This window comes from Drosophila virilis, chromosome X (genome assembly GCF_030788295.1).
Source record: "Drosophila virilis strain 15010-1051.87 chromosome X, Dvir_AGI_RSII-ME, whole genome shotgun sequence".
Lineage (NCBI taxonomy): Eukaryota > Metazoa > Arthropoda > Insecta > Diptera > Drosophilidae > Drosophila > Drosophila virilis.
The window spans coordinates 19,855,575-19,870,894 of record NC_091543.1 but is presented as its reverse complement, the minus strand read 5'-3'; the positions used below and the strand labels follow the sequence as shown (position 1 = coordinate 19,870,894).

Genomic DNA, 15,320 nt, shown 5'->3' with positions numbered 1-15,320 from the left:
TATAAATGAAATTTGTATAACTTTAGATATCGAATACCTATATCATATTATGATGTAACCTACCATGTAAATAAATTCCAACATATTCATAAAGCGAATGAAGCGACGAATAAAATAATGTGGTTTTAATCGAGCAGCGTGAATAATATTTTTATTTATATGATTTTTAACAAGCTCTTATAACTAATTGCGTACATCGATTTACTGGCATAATTTCCTATTACTAACTTAAACGGCCTATGCAATATTGCCCTGGCTTAGACATCACAGCATCCATATGCTAGCCCGCGATTGGCACCCGATTTCCTGTTGTCCAGTTAACCCCAAACTGTATACTATGGATGGGCTGTGATATGCAAATGAGGTTTGGGGTAGTTTGTGTTGTTTTTCTTTCGACATTAATTATATTAATATGCTTGATCAGAAAGGCAAGTCGATATAATCTAGTCTGTTTCATTATATAAAATAGTAAACACTTTAAAGTATATGAATTTGATTTTAACACTGTCCTCTACATTTTTAACGAGATTTTTAGATTATTTACTCATATAGCATTGGAGTTATTATTGATTTCTTTATCTTATAATCATTGAAGATATTGATGAATCGCGATATTATAATGCTGTCAGCGTTGGTATAAGCAAATTTCACAATTATCTAAAATTTACGTGTGTGCCTCATGCAAGGAGTTTGTTTGAATACACAGACAATGTATAACTAATATAAATCTCAAAGCACAGCAACTTTTAAACAATAATACATGAAATAAAAATAAGCATATTAATTAGTTTCAAGTTAAAATAAGTACATTTGTTGGCTAATCTCATTTCTTAAGCTTATGTTGCCACATTCTGCTGCGTCGTGGCTCGGGTAGTTCTATCTGATGCATATGGTCATCGTTCAACTGCCTCTGCGCATACTGTTGGCCCTTACTGCGGAGTCGATTGCTGGCCAAGGGCATTTGACGACAGGAGGCCAACGTGCGCGGCAGCTCGGATGATCGCACTGGTGGCTCAAACTTATTATAGTTGCCGATGTCCTCATGCTCCTGCTCATCGCTGGACGGCTGCATGTTTCCTCCTGGCGATGCCATCTTACTGCGCCGCTTTTTGTTGGACTGACCAATACTGCGTCGGCCCAAGCCGGAGCTGCGACGCAAGGTATTCTCCAGCACACGCACCTTCTTAAGCGGCGACTTTATTGACTTCTGTTGGGCAATCGCTAGGCGTTGCATCGGCTTTCGCAGCGCCGGTGATGCTTTCAAAGAGTTCAATGTTTTCATTAGGCTCCTCTTTGCATTTGGGGTCTCTTCCCTACCGCTACTATCGGTATTAGGTAACTTTCGCTTGTGCAAATTGCCGGTGGTTTTGGCCGCCGAACCTGTCATGGAAGATAACTGCAAATTAGAAGGAGTCTTGCGTAAGGACATCGTTGATGCAGACAATGCCGACATGTTTCTTAGCGCCAAGGGCGTGCGTGGAGCCGTCGAACCGGGTGCAGCCGGTGGCAACATCTTCCCTTGGGTTGATGAGGCTGTCCCTCCCTGTTTGCGAGCAGAACTCTGCAGCTCTTTGGCCTGGCGAAGGCGCACCCAATCGTTGGCCATATGCTCCAATATGTTCTCCCCATGGACCAGAAACGGAGATTTATGGCGCATCTCATAGGCTTGCACCAATTCGGTAATTTGCTGCTCTATCTTTGGCAGCTTAGTGCCTATAGCCTTGCGCTCGCGTTCCTCCTTCAGAAGCTGTCCGCCGCGATTGTTGAAGCGATTGGGCTCGTTGGCCTTGGCCTCTAGCGCCTCCATACGTGCCCAGAACTCGGCGCGACTAGCAAACAGCTCAAATATCTCCTTGTTGCTGTTATAAAAACTCTTAAGATCATCCAGTTCCAGCTCATGCAGCTCCAGTAAATCCTCGTTGTACCACTCATTGTAAAAGTTGGAAAAGCGTTTGCGCTCCTGCTGTGATTTCAATGTCAAATCCCACCACTTTTGAATCTCCACTCGCAGCTGCTCGATGAAGGTCTTCAGGTTCTGACGACGCAGCTCCTGACAGCGCTGCAGTTCCTCTTTGAGCACATCATAGGTCGCTTGTGTGTACTCTTCGGCCTCGCGTACTCTGCGCATGGCAAACTCGTCCGATTCCTGCAGACGCTCCCAAAGCACGTGGATCTTCTCGCGCATATCGTCGATCCGTTCGCGCAGTTCTAGCACCTGCGCAGCGAATTCTTTCTGCATGAAACGCAGCTTTTCGAAGATATTCGGAGTCAGGCTCTGGTTCGCCTGGCTGAGCAAATGCTCCTCGGCGGCTGTGTCCGGCCGTATACCGAGCAGCCTCATGTCCTGCTTGATTTGGCTGCGCAGCTGGAACAGTTCTTCCAAGCGGCGCGTGCGCTCTGCTCGCAGATGCTCGAGGTGTTTACAGAAGGATGACATTTCTTCCGGTTTTGGCAGTGGATCGGCCAGCAACGGCAGCGGCAACTCACCCAGTTCTTCGCACAGCTGATCCTGCTGTAGAAGCAGCTCACATATCTCCGCGCGACGTATGCGCAGCTCCTCCCGCAAATGCTCAATACTCTTGTCCAGCTTTTGCAGCCAGACATCCAGCGGCATGTCCTCTGGTTTCTCGCCAATCTCCAGATTCCTGTGCAGCAGGCGCCTTAAATCCGCGGCTTCTGCTTGCAGTCCACTGATGTCATCTTTGATAAGCTGCTCCTTTTCATTTGATTCTGTCAGCAGGTCGCTGTAGAAATTTTTCACGCGGTCGTTTAGTTTGCTCTTAAGGGTAACACAGTATTCCTCATCAAACATATACGACCACTTGCTAAATAAACGATCGACATGATCGCTGGTTATAGCCAAGATCGTTGTTTTTGTTGATGGCTGTTCGGCCATGTTTACGTATTTAAAAATTTAATCTCTTTTACAATTACGAAATACAGCCTAAAAGGGACGCCAACATCAATTGAATATTTCGGTAAATTTAAAACACATCTAAACGTTGCCACCTTTTAAAAATACTGTATGTTAAGTCAGGCGCAGCATTCTAAAGTTTGAGAAGCTGGCAGCGCCGGATGGCGCTGGATGGTTAGAAAACGATTTTTTAATTCATTATCATTTTCTCAATTTCCTTTTGTCATTGTCATTTATAAATACCAACTGCTCAGATTGATATTATTTTGTTCATTATGTAAGGTTGGCAGATATAACAAGTAAGCCTCTACGCAATTTGTTTGTTTCTTGTCAGCCCTCGTACAATACCTGTTCATTTTATAGCCGTGAGCGGTTGCCAGATGTCGCTGTTGATATTTTCCACGTCAATTCATCTAACCGATAGTATTTTGAAAAGGTGGCAACATTTATTTGTGTTTTAAATTTACCGAAACATTCAATTGATGTTGGCGTCTCCTTTTGACTGAATTTGCAATTTTCATAACAATTGATGACTTATAAAAATGACTGAGCAAACACAAAAATCGGATATTCTGGCTGTTACCAGCGATCATGTCGATCGATTATTCAGCAAGTGGTCGTATATGTTTGATGAGGAATATTGTCTGATTCTTAAGAGCAAATTGGGAGACCGCGTGAAAAATTTCTACAGCGACCTGCTGACAGAATCAAATGAAAAGGAGCAGCTAATCAAGGATGAAATCAGTGGACTGCAAGCAGAGGCCGCAGATTTAAGGCGCCTGCTGCACAGGAATCTGGAGATTGGCGAGAAACCAGAGGATATGCCGCTGGATGTCTGGCTGCAAAAGCTGGACAAGAGTATTGAGCATTTGCGGGAGGAGCTGCGCATACGTCGCGCGGAGATATGCGAGCTGCTTCTACAGCAGGATCAGCTGTGCGAAGAACTGGGTGAGTTGCCGCTGCCGTTGCTGGCCGATCCACTGCCAAAACCGGAAGAAATGTCATCCTTCTGTAAACACCTCGAGCATCTGCGAGCAGAGCGCACGCGCCGCTTGGAAGAACTGTTCCAGCTGCGCAGCCAAATCAAGCAGGACATGAGGCTGCTCGGTATACGGCCGGACACAGCCGCCGAGGAGCATTTGCTCAGCCAGGCGAACCAGAGCCTGACTCCGAATATCTTCGAAAAGCTGCGTTTCATGCAGAAAGAATTCGCTGCGCAGGTGCTAGAACTGCGCGAACGGATCGACGATATGCGCGAGAAGATCCACGTGCTTTGGGAGCGTCTGCAGGAATCGGACGAGTTTGCCATGCGCAGAGTACGCGAGGCCGAAGAGTACACACAAGCGACCTATGATGTGCTCAAAGAGGAACTGCAGCGCTGTCAGGAGCTGCGTCGTCAGAACCTGAAGACCTTCATCGAGCAGCTGCGAGTGGAGATTCAAAAGTGGTGGGATTTGACATTGAAATCACAGCAGGAGCGCAAACGCTTTTCCAACTTTTACAATGAGTGGTACAACGAGGATTTACTGGAGCTGCATGAGCTGGAACTGGATGATCTTAAGAGTTTTTATAACAGCAACAAGGAGATATTTGAGCTGTTTGCTAGTCGCGCCGAGTTCTGGGCACGTATGGAGGCGCTAGAGGCCAAGGCGAACGAGCCCAATCGCTTCAACAATCGCGGCGGACAGCTTCTGAAGGAGGAACGCGAGCGCAAGGCTATAGGCACTAAGCTGCCAAAGATAGAGCAGCAAATTACCGAATTGGTGCAAGCCTATGAGATGCGCCATAAATCTCCGTTTCTGGTCCATGGGGAGAACATATTGGAGCATATGGCCAACGATTGGGTGCGCCTTCGCCAGGCCAAAGAGCTGCAGAGTTCTGCTCGCAAACAGGGAGGGACAGCCTCATCAACCCAAGGGAAGATGTTGCCACCGGCTGCACCTGGGTCGATGGCGCCACGCACGCCCTTGTCGCTAAGAAACACATCAGCATTGTCCGCATCAACGATGTCGTTGCGCAAGACTCCGTCCAATATAAAGATGTCTTCTATGACAGGCTCGGCGGCGAAAACCACCGGCAACTTGCACAAGAGAAAGTTGCCCCCTTCTGGTAATGGCGGTAAGGTGTTGACACCAAACGCCAAGCGGAATCTGATGAAGACGTTGAGCAGCTTGAAAGCATCACCGGCATTGCGAATGTCCGTTCCACGTCCAGTGGCTGTTACACAGAAGACACTGAAGACGCATATCAGGAAGGTGCGTGTGCTGGAAACCACGCTTCGACGCAGCTCGGGCTTGGGAAGACGCAGCATGAGCCACACGGCCAAAAGGGAGCGCACTAAGCTGCCACCGCCGGATATTTACGTAGAGCCGCCGTCCAGTGACGATAACGATGAGAATTTGGTCGTTGAGATCGCCCATGATGATACGTACAATACATTTGAGAAATCCATTGAGCCCGCAGCACGCTCCTCCATTCTGCCAAAGGAGGTCGGCTCGTTCTACCATAGCCTAAAGCTGCGAAAGCGTTTGTAGATTTAATCAACAGATGGGGGCCTTACTTAACAAAAAATTAAGAGTATTATTAAGAGTATTATTTTTGTCAACTGTGTTGTAAATCGATTTTGCTTTAAATATATATAAATGCTATTTTTAAATTTATTAAACATTGTTGAGATTTGGACGTGGAGCGTCCGATTAGCATACAGTGTTAATTTATATAGTATATATTTAAATATATTTTGCAATGGCTGCCAATTAGAAATATAACATTTTATTACAGAAAAAAAAACCAATTAGAACTTTAAAATTGTTGCCACCTTTTTCGGTTTTAATGCCACACTTCGATAGTGCGCCAAAACTATCGAACTGTAATCGAAACACAATCGAAATTGGCCTTGTCCCAGCTCCTTTCCTTGACTTTTACGCGCTATTTTCTTGCTGAGCGACGCATTTGCATTTGTTGGTCGTTGAATTTGTATCAAAACTTATATTGTGATTGCAAACATGAATGTTCCCTTTGAGCCCCGTACTCTGGTTAATGGCGGCATGCTGAAACAGTTTGCCGGCCAAACCGTCAGCATCATGGTGCGCGTGGAGAGCGTTGCCGGGACAACGCTAATGGGCCTCAGCACGGATAACCAGAAGCTGCGCATTAGCCTACCCAGCGAGCTAGGCGCTGCCCAGGGCGCCTGGGTGGAGGTTATAGGCATTCCAAATGCTGGCGACGCCATACGCGCCAAAGAGGCAAGTGAATCTGATGTCTGATGAAATTCTCGCTATAATCTCAATTGATTCACAGGTTATTGAATTTGGCGGCGACAACATTGACTTTGACACGGATAGCTACAACGCGATGACCCAGTTGCTGAACAATGTGAAGCAGTTCTATCGCCATGGCTAAGTAAAAGTTCCGTCATGCTGTATGCCCTAAGCCCTCAGCCTCCAACTAGGTTTAAGTCCATTCTTTTCATGTTTTTTTTTTTTTTATAAATAAACACGTAATTATTTTCCAAATAGTTCAACATTATGTACTTGCTTTATTGGGATCTGTGGCCCACATATAAAAAAGGCTATCTAGTGAAGTGATTTTCAACAATTAAAGAGAACGAGACAAATTCATTCGTTGGCTATTGCAGCACAGCTGCATTGGCTACCACGCTGGGATTGTTAACCACCTCGCCCAGGGAGTCGAGCACCTCCTTGCGATAATCGTCAAACTCGCCATCAATCTCGTTAATTGTCTGGTCCTCGATGACATAAAGTGTACAGCCTGTTTCGCGTATGAGACGTTCGTCGTGAGAGACTATGATGACGCCGCCCTCATACTCGTTGATGGCCTCGGCCAGGGCATCGATCGATTCAATGTCCAGATTATTGGTCGGCTCATCGAGAATGAGGACATCGGGCGCACTAAGGCACAGTTCGGCTAGAGCAACGCGCGCCTTCTGACCGCCAGATAGATCCTTCATTTTGATGGTGTGCGCATGGCTGACGAGGCCAAAGGAGCCAAGCGCCTTGCGGGCCTTCTCGTGAGGTAAATTAAATAGACGCTGCAGATATTCAGCAGCCGATTCTTCAGCAGTCAAATGCTCGCCCGAATGCTGATCGAAGCGTCCCACGTGCAGGCGATGATTCTTGCGCTGCTCGCCCTCTTGCGGCTCCAGTTCACCGAGCAGCAGCTTGAGAAACGTGGATTTGCCCACGCCATTGGGACCCACAATAGCAACGCGACTGGTCAGATCTATGCCAAAATCAGCTTTAACAAACAAAGGTTTCTGGCCCGGGAAAGCAAACGTCACATTATGCACGCCCAGAATGGGCGGCTGGAGCTGCGATGGTTCCGGGAAACGGAACTTGACAATATACTCCTTGGGTCGGGCTAATAGCTCCTGAGGACCATCGTCCTCTTCCTGTTTCTGAGTCTTGGTCTTGTTCTTTTCCTGTTTGCGTGTTAGCGATTCTTTTTGTTTCTTCTCAGCCGCCTTCTTGGACTGGCCATGGGCCTTCAGCTCGCGCAGTCGCTTCTCTTGCTTCTCATACTCTTTGATCATCTCGCGTCGCTTCTGCACGTACATCTTTTTAAACATGGAGTAGTTTCCCTTGTAGTAGAACAGTTTCTTCTGGTCCAGATGTATTATCTCGTTGCATACATTATCCAAGAAACTCTGGTCGTGGGATACAATCAACAATGTCTTCTTCCATCCCTGCAAATAGTTATCCAGCCAAATGACCGCATTCAAATCCAAATGATTGGTCGGTTCGTCCAACATCAACAAAGTTGGCTCCAAATAGAGGGCGCGTGCGAGTGAGACACGCATTCTCCAGCCACCAGAGAATTTATTTGTGGGGCGATCCTGCATCTCCTTGCTGAAGCCCAGACCGGCCAGAATACGACGCGCTCTTGCCTCGGCCGAATAGGCACCAATGGCTTTTAGCTCGGCAAATGTATCGTTCAGCTCCTCTTGAACGCTCATATCGCCATCGGCGAATTGCTTCTCCAGCTCTTCGCTCTTCTTCAACATCTTGGTACGCTTCACATCTGCTTCCAGGATTGTCTCAATGGCGGTCTTGTCAGTGGCAACCACCTCCTGTTCGCACAGCAGCACATCAATATTGGGCGGTATTGCGAACGCGCGTGTAGCTATGTGCCTGAGCAGCGTTGTTTTGCCGTGACCGTTGGGACCCACCAGGCCATAGCGACGTCCATGGGCAATCAGCAAATTGGCATTCACAAATAGATCGTTGCCTGGCAAGAGCGTGGAAATATGATTCATTTAAGAATTATTGCATAACTTGTGAAATTGAAATGTACTCACCTTTGGCCGATATCGTGAAATTCTCAATTTTGATATCCACGGCATGCTCGAGGGCTGCCTGTTGGCCAGCACTCTTCTGCACCTGCGACATGGTGAAATTATTGTCTAGATCCGAGTGTCCGGCGCCGCCCTTTTTTGTCATTAGCTCCATTTGCCTTTCGTATTCTTGTTGTTTCTTTTGCTTCTTTTTCTCCTTATGCGTGATTTTCTTTTCCTTACTGTCTTTGGATTCAACAATTGCTTCCGTTGACTCTTCGGACTTGGGCGTGGTCGCTGGCTCCTCTGGCTCTCGTTCGGGTTCAGTTTCTTTCAGCGTAATGGCAGCAATCTTTTCAGTTAGCTTCTCTTCTTTCATAGGTTCAGGTTTTGGCTCCGTCTCGAGTAGCTGCACATCTTCAATCTCCTCTTCGTCATCATTGTCGCTCATTTCGAATTTGTTCTTTTGCTCTTGCTTCTTTTTCTTGGTTTTCTTTCCTGCTGGCTTGGCCGTCACAAGTTCTGGTTCATCCTCATCCAGATCTTCTGCATACTTGTTTTCGTCCAGATCGTCATCATTATCATCATCGTCACTCATCGCAAATTTATTCTTAAGCTGCTGCTTCTTTTTAGATTTCTTGGACGCCGGCTTGGCTATAGCTACCGCCACCTCTTCCTCCTCCTCATCTTCTATATCATTACCACCATTTCTATTATCCTTATCATCGTCATCATCATCATCATCATCATCGCTGAAACCATCATTCGCCTTCTTCTTGTTGCCCTTTTTACTTTTCTTGGTCTGTTGCTGTTGCTTCTTGGGTGCTGGCTTAGCGACGGGCGCCGTTTCTTCATCGGAGCCATCGCTGTCTGCTTTTGACAGGGGCTTCCCAGGTTGCTCATCCTCACTCCAATCGTCGTTTCGTTTCCCCTTCTTCCCCTTTTTGCCAGCCTTCTTCTGCTGCTGCTGCTGTTTACTTTGCGAGGACTTCACGCTTTCCAGATCATCTGCGTCAATATTGGATAACTTGCTGGCAGTTAGGGATTCGTTATCGCTGGAATCGCCGCCGCCACCTCCAGCACGTTTTCCCTTTTTGCCCTTCTTTGACGCATTTTTCTTTTCGTTTGCACTCACTTTCTCTGGCTGTTCCTCCTCCTCATCGAAGCGTTCCTTCTTCTTGCCTTTGGCCTTGGACATATCTGTGTAGGGTGTAGGTGACAGGTGACCTGCTGTATAATGGACCAAAATTATCTAAAATTCGCAAGCACTATGATCAGCAAACTTGAATAGTTTACGTTTGCGTTGTCGGTGCTGCTGCTGCGGCGGCGGCTTTCACGTGCACAGCTGGCAAATGTGCCAAGTGTGGAGCTAGAGAAAGAGGAAGAATTACACACGATGATTGGGCGTGTGTGTGTTCGTGTTCATTGGAATTATTATCGGAATCGTGATGTCATCGTTTTGAGCTGGTTCACAGGTGAAACGGATCTGACCCTATGACGTGATTGTTAAATTTAGTTGAAATGGTTTCTTAACTATGTACAGTATACATACATATAATTGTGAATTTTTTTTTTTTAAATATTGTCGTATATTTCATGAAATAATTGTAGCTTGCTGTAGTCAGACGGAACTATTTGAACTGTCCTGTCGTGGAATCCGATAGAAGTGTGCGCTTATCGATATATCGATATGTATATATTTTGCCCCAAATGTCGCCGAGCTACATAATTGTTTAATAAACAATTAATCACTAATATAAACAAAATAGTGCGTGCGATATTCTATGTAATTGTACGTATCTTCAATTGATTCGCTTGCAACTAGTCTGCGCTGCACGGTAAGAGCAACAATAACAAAAACAACAACGAAAACAATAACAACAACAAAAACAACGCAGCTAGAGCCACAACGCAAAGGAGATTGAGATTCGCAACGCAATCAAAAAAATTCCATAAAACGGAAAATAACATACGCTGCCAGAGAGTGAGCGGACAGAGGGAGGGGGCCGCGCGCATAGCCCAAAGGTGGTTAACAGCAGCAGCAGCAAGAGAAGCAACAAAAATAATAACAACAACAACAACAACAACACGACAAGCGAGACCTTGAAAACTTTAAAGAAATAGCAACAAAAAGAACTCAAAATTATTAACGAAAAACGCAAACAGAGCCGAGTGCAGAGAGGCAACGGCAACGGCATCGGCATCGGCCGCTAAGTTATGGAGAGTGACAATTTTCCGCAGCGCGCCAATTAAAAATAATAATAGGAAGAAACTAATAATACAAATAAACTAAAACACCAAATGCATGGAGAAAAGCGAATTGGGAAGCCGTTTAACACGTAAACGTAAGAATCAAAATCAAAACAAGCTAACGATTTACATCCATAACAAAAGCAGCGCCTACACTCACACACACGCACACACAGACACACACACACACCCAACACAAACACAAACACAAACACAAACACAATGGCAGCAGTAGTTGCAGCCACGGCAAACGGCAGCGGCGGCGGCAGCGGCAGCGGCTGCGTCGCAGTTATGACAGTATCCGTCGCCGATAGTGAGACAAGCGACGCCAGCGGCGCTTCAAATGGACGGGAGGCGCGCAACCTAGCCGAGAAGCAGCGGCGGGACAAGCTCAATGCCAGCATACAGGAGCTGGCCACAATGGTGCCGCATGCGGCCGAATCAACGCGGCGACTGGATAAGACCGCGGTGCTGCGCTTTGCCACACACGGCCTCAGGCTACAGTACGTATTTGGCAAGTCGGCGACACGACGTCGACGCAGGCTGAATGTGAAGGGCGCCGGCAGAGGTGGAGATTCTAGCGGAAGTGGAGGCAATGGTAACGGTGTCATCGCCGGCGATACGCCGCTATTAACGGATACGTTGATGCAGTTGCTCGACAGCTTTTTTCTCACCCTCACTTGCAATGGGCAGATAGTGCTTGTGTCTGGGAGCGTGGAACAGCTGCTGGGCCATTGCCAGTCGGATTTATATGGACAGAATCTGCTGCAGATAACGCATCCCGATGATCAGGCGTTGTTGCGTCAACAGCTAATACCACGTGACATCGAGACGCTCTTTTATCAGCAACGACGTAAACAGCACTCGCAGTCGCACTCACAGTCGCAGTCAACGTCGGCCAGCGATGATGATGACAATGATGATGGTGATGATGAACTGGAGCAGGATCTGGAGCGTACACGCACGCCCAGCCCCCAAACTATCGCCCATATGGCCGCCATCGATGAGCGTCTGCGTGCCGATCGACGTTGCTTCACGGTGCGGCTGGCCCGTGCTTCGACCCGGGCCGAGGCGACGCGTCACTATGAGGTGGTCAAAATTGACGGTTGTTTTCGGCGCAGCGACTCATCGGTTACGGGTGGGGCGGCCGCCAATTATCCAATCGTATCGCAGCTGATAAGGCGCTCGCGTAATAACAATATGCTAGCCGCCGCCGCAGCAGCAGCGGCAGCAGGCACGGTGCCAGCATCGACGACATCAGCAGCGACATTGACGCCGCCCTGCCTGCCGCAACACGATGCGATCGCCCAGGCGGCGCTGCACGGCATCAGCGGCAACGACATCGTCCTGGTGGCCATGGCACGCGTAATGCGTGAGGAGTCCAACTGCCTGAGCCTCCTGTGCCGCCAGCCGGAGCCGTATCAGCTGGAGTACCGCACGCGACATCTCATCGACGGCAGCATCATTGACTGTGATCAGCGCATTGGCATCGTGGCGGGCTACATGAAGGATGAGGTGAGTGACCCCCCTTATCCTTGTGTAACTTACTCAACTGTGTTATTCATTTCATGTCACTGTCAGTATATTTGCATCCGCTGGCAAACAAGAACTTTGGAAAAGAACTTTCTAGTTTTGACATTATAATTTCCACTAATCATGCATCTTACACTTTAAATTTGAACACGTTTTTGTTTGTAAGCTCGCTTTTTTGTATTTAAAGACTTTTGAAAAACCCCATCAAATTAGCCAATCGAATTCATTAAATATTAATTATTGTTTATATGCATTATATTATTATTTGTCGTGCAGATGAATAGAAGGTCGTGAAATTCGTATTTTTCGCACATTAGAATCAACTCTGGCAACGGAATCATTCTAATTTGCAAGCATCTACGTACAGATACATACATATGCACGTTCATCTTTTTTAGAAGCTTTTAGGATCGATTGTATAAAAGAAAACTTTATAAATATTACTATTTAAAATACATGCCAATGACATCGAAAAGTGCTTACTAAAGCTTATGAAAATCGCATAGAAAGGCGATATTTAAATGTGAGAAGCGATGGAATAAAAGGCCTTCTCTCGAAGGCAAGAGAGATAAAAGTAAATTAAGCGAACGGTAGCGAGAGAGAGGCAGTGAGAACAGTTATCAAATATATCATTGAATTACTTAAACTGGTGACAATTGCATGGAAGGTCAAAATCTAGGAGGGATTTGAGATAATGTATGTTAAATAAACTTGATGTGCGTGCATCTGAACAGAGAATCTGCATGCAACTTGCTGTGTTGCAATTTTTGATTAACAAATAGACATACATAGATAGATGACTATATAAACGCAGCTCGAGGTCAGAACAGGAATATATACGTACATGTGTATATATACGCATTTGGAGGGGCGAATAATCCATGCATATGTATTCATATTTCTTACAGCATATATATATATATATAGTTATATAGCTATAGTTAGTACATGTTAGTAATAACTATAATAATTTATTGCGCATTTGTTTAAACTAATTTATGTATATGTGTGTGCATTTGTTGTTCCCAGGTTCGCAACTTGAGCCCGTTCAGCTTTATGCATTTGGATGATGTGCGCTGGGTAATTGTCGCGCTTAGACAAATGTATGACTGCAATAGCGATTATGGTGAGAGCTGCTATCGCCTGTTGTCCCGGAATGGTCACTTCATATACCTGCAATCGAAGGGTTTCCTTGAGGTTGACAAGAGCAGCAACAAGGTGCACTCGTTTCTGTGTGTCAATACGCTGCTGGACGAGCAGGCCGGCAAGCGGAAGGTGCAGGAGATGAAGAACAAATTCTCGACCATTATCAAGGCCGATATACCTACGCATACCAGTCCCGATCTGCCTGCATCGAGGGCGCCACAACAGCTGGAGCGCATTGTGCTGTATCTAATTGAGAATCTGCAAAAGAGCGCGAATAGTGCCGGTGTTAATGGCAGTGCGGATTCGTCGAATGGTGATGTCAACATGGATACCATGGAAGATATCTGCTGCAGTTCGCCCGCCTCGAGCAACACGACACTGACATTGGACGAACAGGCGCCATCGCCGGCCCAGTTGGCTTTAGTACCGCCGGCCCCAGGTCACGTCAAGAACTCAATATCCAAATCAGTCAATGTCGTTAACGTGACATCGGCGCGCAATCTTCAGTACCAGCAGCAGCAGCAGCAGCAAAAGCTGCAGCAGGAGCAACGGGAGCGAGGCGAAGCCAATGGCGGCGTCATACGCCAGTTGAGCTATAGCTTAAGTGAAAGCTCCACATTGTCGCCGGCGAGTGCGAGCAGCCTGGAGCTACCGGACGACGCAAATAGTAATGCATCCCCGCCACCAGCAGCAACGCCGCGCGTCAGTGTGCTGCAGAGGCTAATGACGACGACACCGTCGCCGACATCAACACCAAAGGTGCCAGAAGCAGCAGCAGCAGAAGCGACGTCGCCGTCGCCTTTGCCGTCGCCGACAACCCAGCTGCAAGCAGCTTTGTCCAATTCGCTGCGTAGCCTGGACACCAAGCTGTCAAAGATGGGCGAGGAAGCTCAAACGCTCTACAAGCAACAGCAAGAGCAGCACAGCGCCTTCCTGCCCGAGTTTGAGCGGCAAATGGATGCCATTATGCTGGAGCATCAGATGCAGAAACAGTTGCTGGTCAACATCAAGAGCGAGTACAAGGCGGCAGCAGCAACCAACGAAGTGCCAGCGGCGCATCAGCCGGTTTCAGTGATAACCAAACAGACGACAACGTCCAGTGAGAGCAGCGGCGATAAATAGTGTGGGAATTCAAGAATGCCAGTGTTGCGAAATGCGAGAAGTTAACGCCCTTTGCCTTCGGATTAGCTACAAAATTTATTTATTTAGTCCACTTAGCTCAGTATTCAGTGCACCGCTGAAGCTTTGACTCCCCAACCCCACCTTCCTCCCGCACCAACACGATCCAAAAACAAAAAAAAAGAAAAAGAAAAACCACCCATTTGAAGACCCAGTGCGATCAGAGTACAAAATCATATATTCTTTTAAGCGAACATCTACTCATTAAAATTTAGCAGGTTTTAACTTTTGCAAACTACGAAAAAAAAAAACACACACACAATTATAGCATAACACAGAAAGAGACAGACAGAAATACAGAGTGAGAGACAGAGAGAAGAGAGATTTTAGCTTTAAAATATTGTAAAAAAAAAAAAAAACAAAACAAAACAAAACAAAATCGGAAAAACTTGGCGACTGAACAATAATCAGTAAACAATAACCAAACTGTTGAAAGCAAAAATACAATGCTAATGTAATTAATTAATACTCAATTATATAATACACACAATAGCAGTTATATTCAATTTAAAACTAAATCCACTATTCAATATCCCAGCCAGGCAGGCGCACTGGAGTTTTTCTGCTGAGCACTCTGAGCTATAGGGCACACACTGTTTATCTTATTATTTATTTATATATATATATATATATATATATATATATATATATATATATATATATATATATATATATATATATATACATATTATTTTTGTCGACAACGTCGCTCCAACAAGTATAGTCAAGTTTCTTTACAAACCCCCAGTTCCCCCCGCGCCCATCGACAAGTTCGGGCAAACATTGTTTGTGCTCGACGATGATGTCGCCTCTTCCATGTTTCGGTTTGCCTTATCAGTTAGCACCTTTTGTTTAATAGCGAAATTTTTGTGTAGCTATTATTAACCATAATTATTATAATTATTTTTTAATATAAGTTTTGTTTGTATGTTTGTTGCGTAGCTATTGTTTTGGTTTATTTTTTTTTTCACACTTTACGTTCGTTTGTTCGGTTTTTTTTTCTAG

General features: G+C 46.0%; 5 protein-coding genes across 6 annotated transcripts; 3 read left to right on the top strand and 2 right to left on the bottom strand.

Moving 5' to 3' along the window:
- Positions 1 to 115: 115 nt before the first annotated feature.
- LOC6631440 (protein regulator of cytokinesis 1) lies at positions 116 to 3,025 on the bottom strand. The gene has a single exon (XM_002055642.4). It carries the CDS (start codon positions 2,894 to 2,896, stop codon positions 824 to 826), a length of 2,073 nt encoding a protein of 690 aa, XP_002055678.1. The 5' UTR covers positions 2,897 to 3,025; the 3' UTR covers positions 116 to 823.
- A 330-nt stretch (positions 3,026 to 3,355) lies between these two features.
- Positions 3,356 to 5,566, top strand: LOC6631441 (protein regulator of cytokinesis 1). Its single transcript, XM_002055643.4, has one exon. The coding sequence runs from the start codon at positions 3,457 to 3,459 to the stop codon at positions 5,446 to 5,448; it is 1,992 nt and encodes a 663-aa protein (XP_002055679.1). The 5' UTR covers positions 3,356 to 3,456; the 3' UTR covers positions 5,449 to 5,566.
- A 231-nt stretch (positions 5,567 to 5,797) lies between these two features.
- Positions 5,798 to 6,431, top strand: RPA3 (Replication protein A3). Its single transcript, XM_002055644.4, has 2 exons — positions 5,798 to 6,159; positions 6,215 to 6,431. The coding sequence occupies exons 1-2, from the start codon at positions 5,920 to 5,922 to the stop codon at positions 6,314 to 6,316; spliced, it is 342 nt and encodes a 113-aa protein (XP_002055680.1). The 5' UTR covers positions 5,798 to 5,919; the 3' UTR covers positions 6,317 to 6,431.
- Positions 6,418 to 9,661, bottom strand: LOC6631443 (ATP-binding cassette sub-family F member 1). The gene is made up of 3 exons (XM_002055645.4): positions 9,504 to 9,661; positions 8,232 to 9,437; positions 6,418 to 8,161 (listed from the first exon to the last, which is right to left on the bottom strand). The coding sequence occupies exons 2-3, from the start codon at positions 9,403 to 9,405 to the stop codon at positions 6,543 to 6,545; spliced, it is 2,793 nt and encodes a 930-aa protein (XP_002055681.2). The 5' UTR covers positions 9,406 to 9,437; positions 9,504 to 9,661; the 3' UTR covers positions 6,418 to 6,542.
- A 214-nt stretch (positions 9,662 to 9,875) lies between these two features.
- Met (Methoprene-tolerant) lies at positions 9,876 to 14,805 on the top strand. 2 transcript variants are annotated; one of them, XM_015171229.3, is made up of 3 exons: positions 9,886 to 10,045; positions 10,106 to 11,972; positions 13,020 to 14,805. In XM_015171229.3, the coding sequence occupies exons 2-3, from the start codon at positions 10,680 to 10,682 to the stop codon at positions 14,256 to 14,258; spliced, it is 2,532 nt and encodes an 843-aa protein (XP_015026715.1). In that variant the 5' UTR covers positions 9,886 to 10,045; positions 10,106 to 10,679; the 3' UTR covers positions 14,259 to 14,805. The 2 variants fall into 2 exon arrangements, with proteins under 2 accessions (XP_015026716.1, XP_015026715.1); XM_015171230.3 differs by lacking the exon at positions 13,020 to 14,805 and adding an exon at positions 12,039 to 12,202 and having other exon boundaries at positions 9,876 to 11,972.
- The last annotated feature ends 515 nt before the right edge of the window (positions 14,806 to 15,320 follow it).

Coding starts and splice junctions, on each gene's coding strand:
- LOC6631440 (XM_002055642.4), bottom strand. CDS start 2,896: ATGGCCGAACAGCCATCAACAAAAACAACGATCTTGGCTATAACCAGC.
- LOC6631441 (XM_002055643.4), top strand. CDS start 3,457: ATGACTGAGCAAACACAAAAATCGGATATTCTGGCTGTTACCAGCGAT.
- RPA3 (XM_002055644.4), top strand. CDS start 5,920: ATGAATGTTCCCTTTGAGCCCCGTACTCTGGTTAATGGCGGCATGCTG. Junction 6,160..6,214: donor ACGCCATACGCGCCAAAGAG/GCAAGTGAATCT, acceptor ATTGATTCACAG/GTTATTGAATTTGGCGGCGA.
- LOC6631443 (XM_002055645.4), bottom strand. CDS start 9,405: ATGTCCAAGGCCAAAGGCAAGAAGAAGGAACGCTTCGATGAGGAGGAG. Junction 8,162..8,231: donor TTTCACGATATCGGCCAAAG/GTGAGTACATTT, acceptor CGCTCTTGCCAG/GCAACGATCTATTTGTGAAT.
- Met (XM_015171229.3), top strand. CDS start 10,680: ATGGCAGCAGTAGTTGCAGCCACGGCAAACGGCAGCGGCGGCGGCAGC. Junction 11,973..13,019: donor CGGGCTACATGAAGGATGAG/GTGAGTGACCCC, acceptor TGTTGTTCCCAG/GTTCGCAACTTGAGCCCGTT.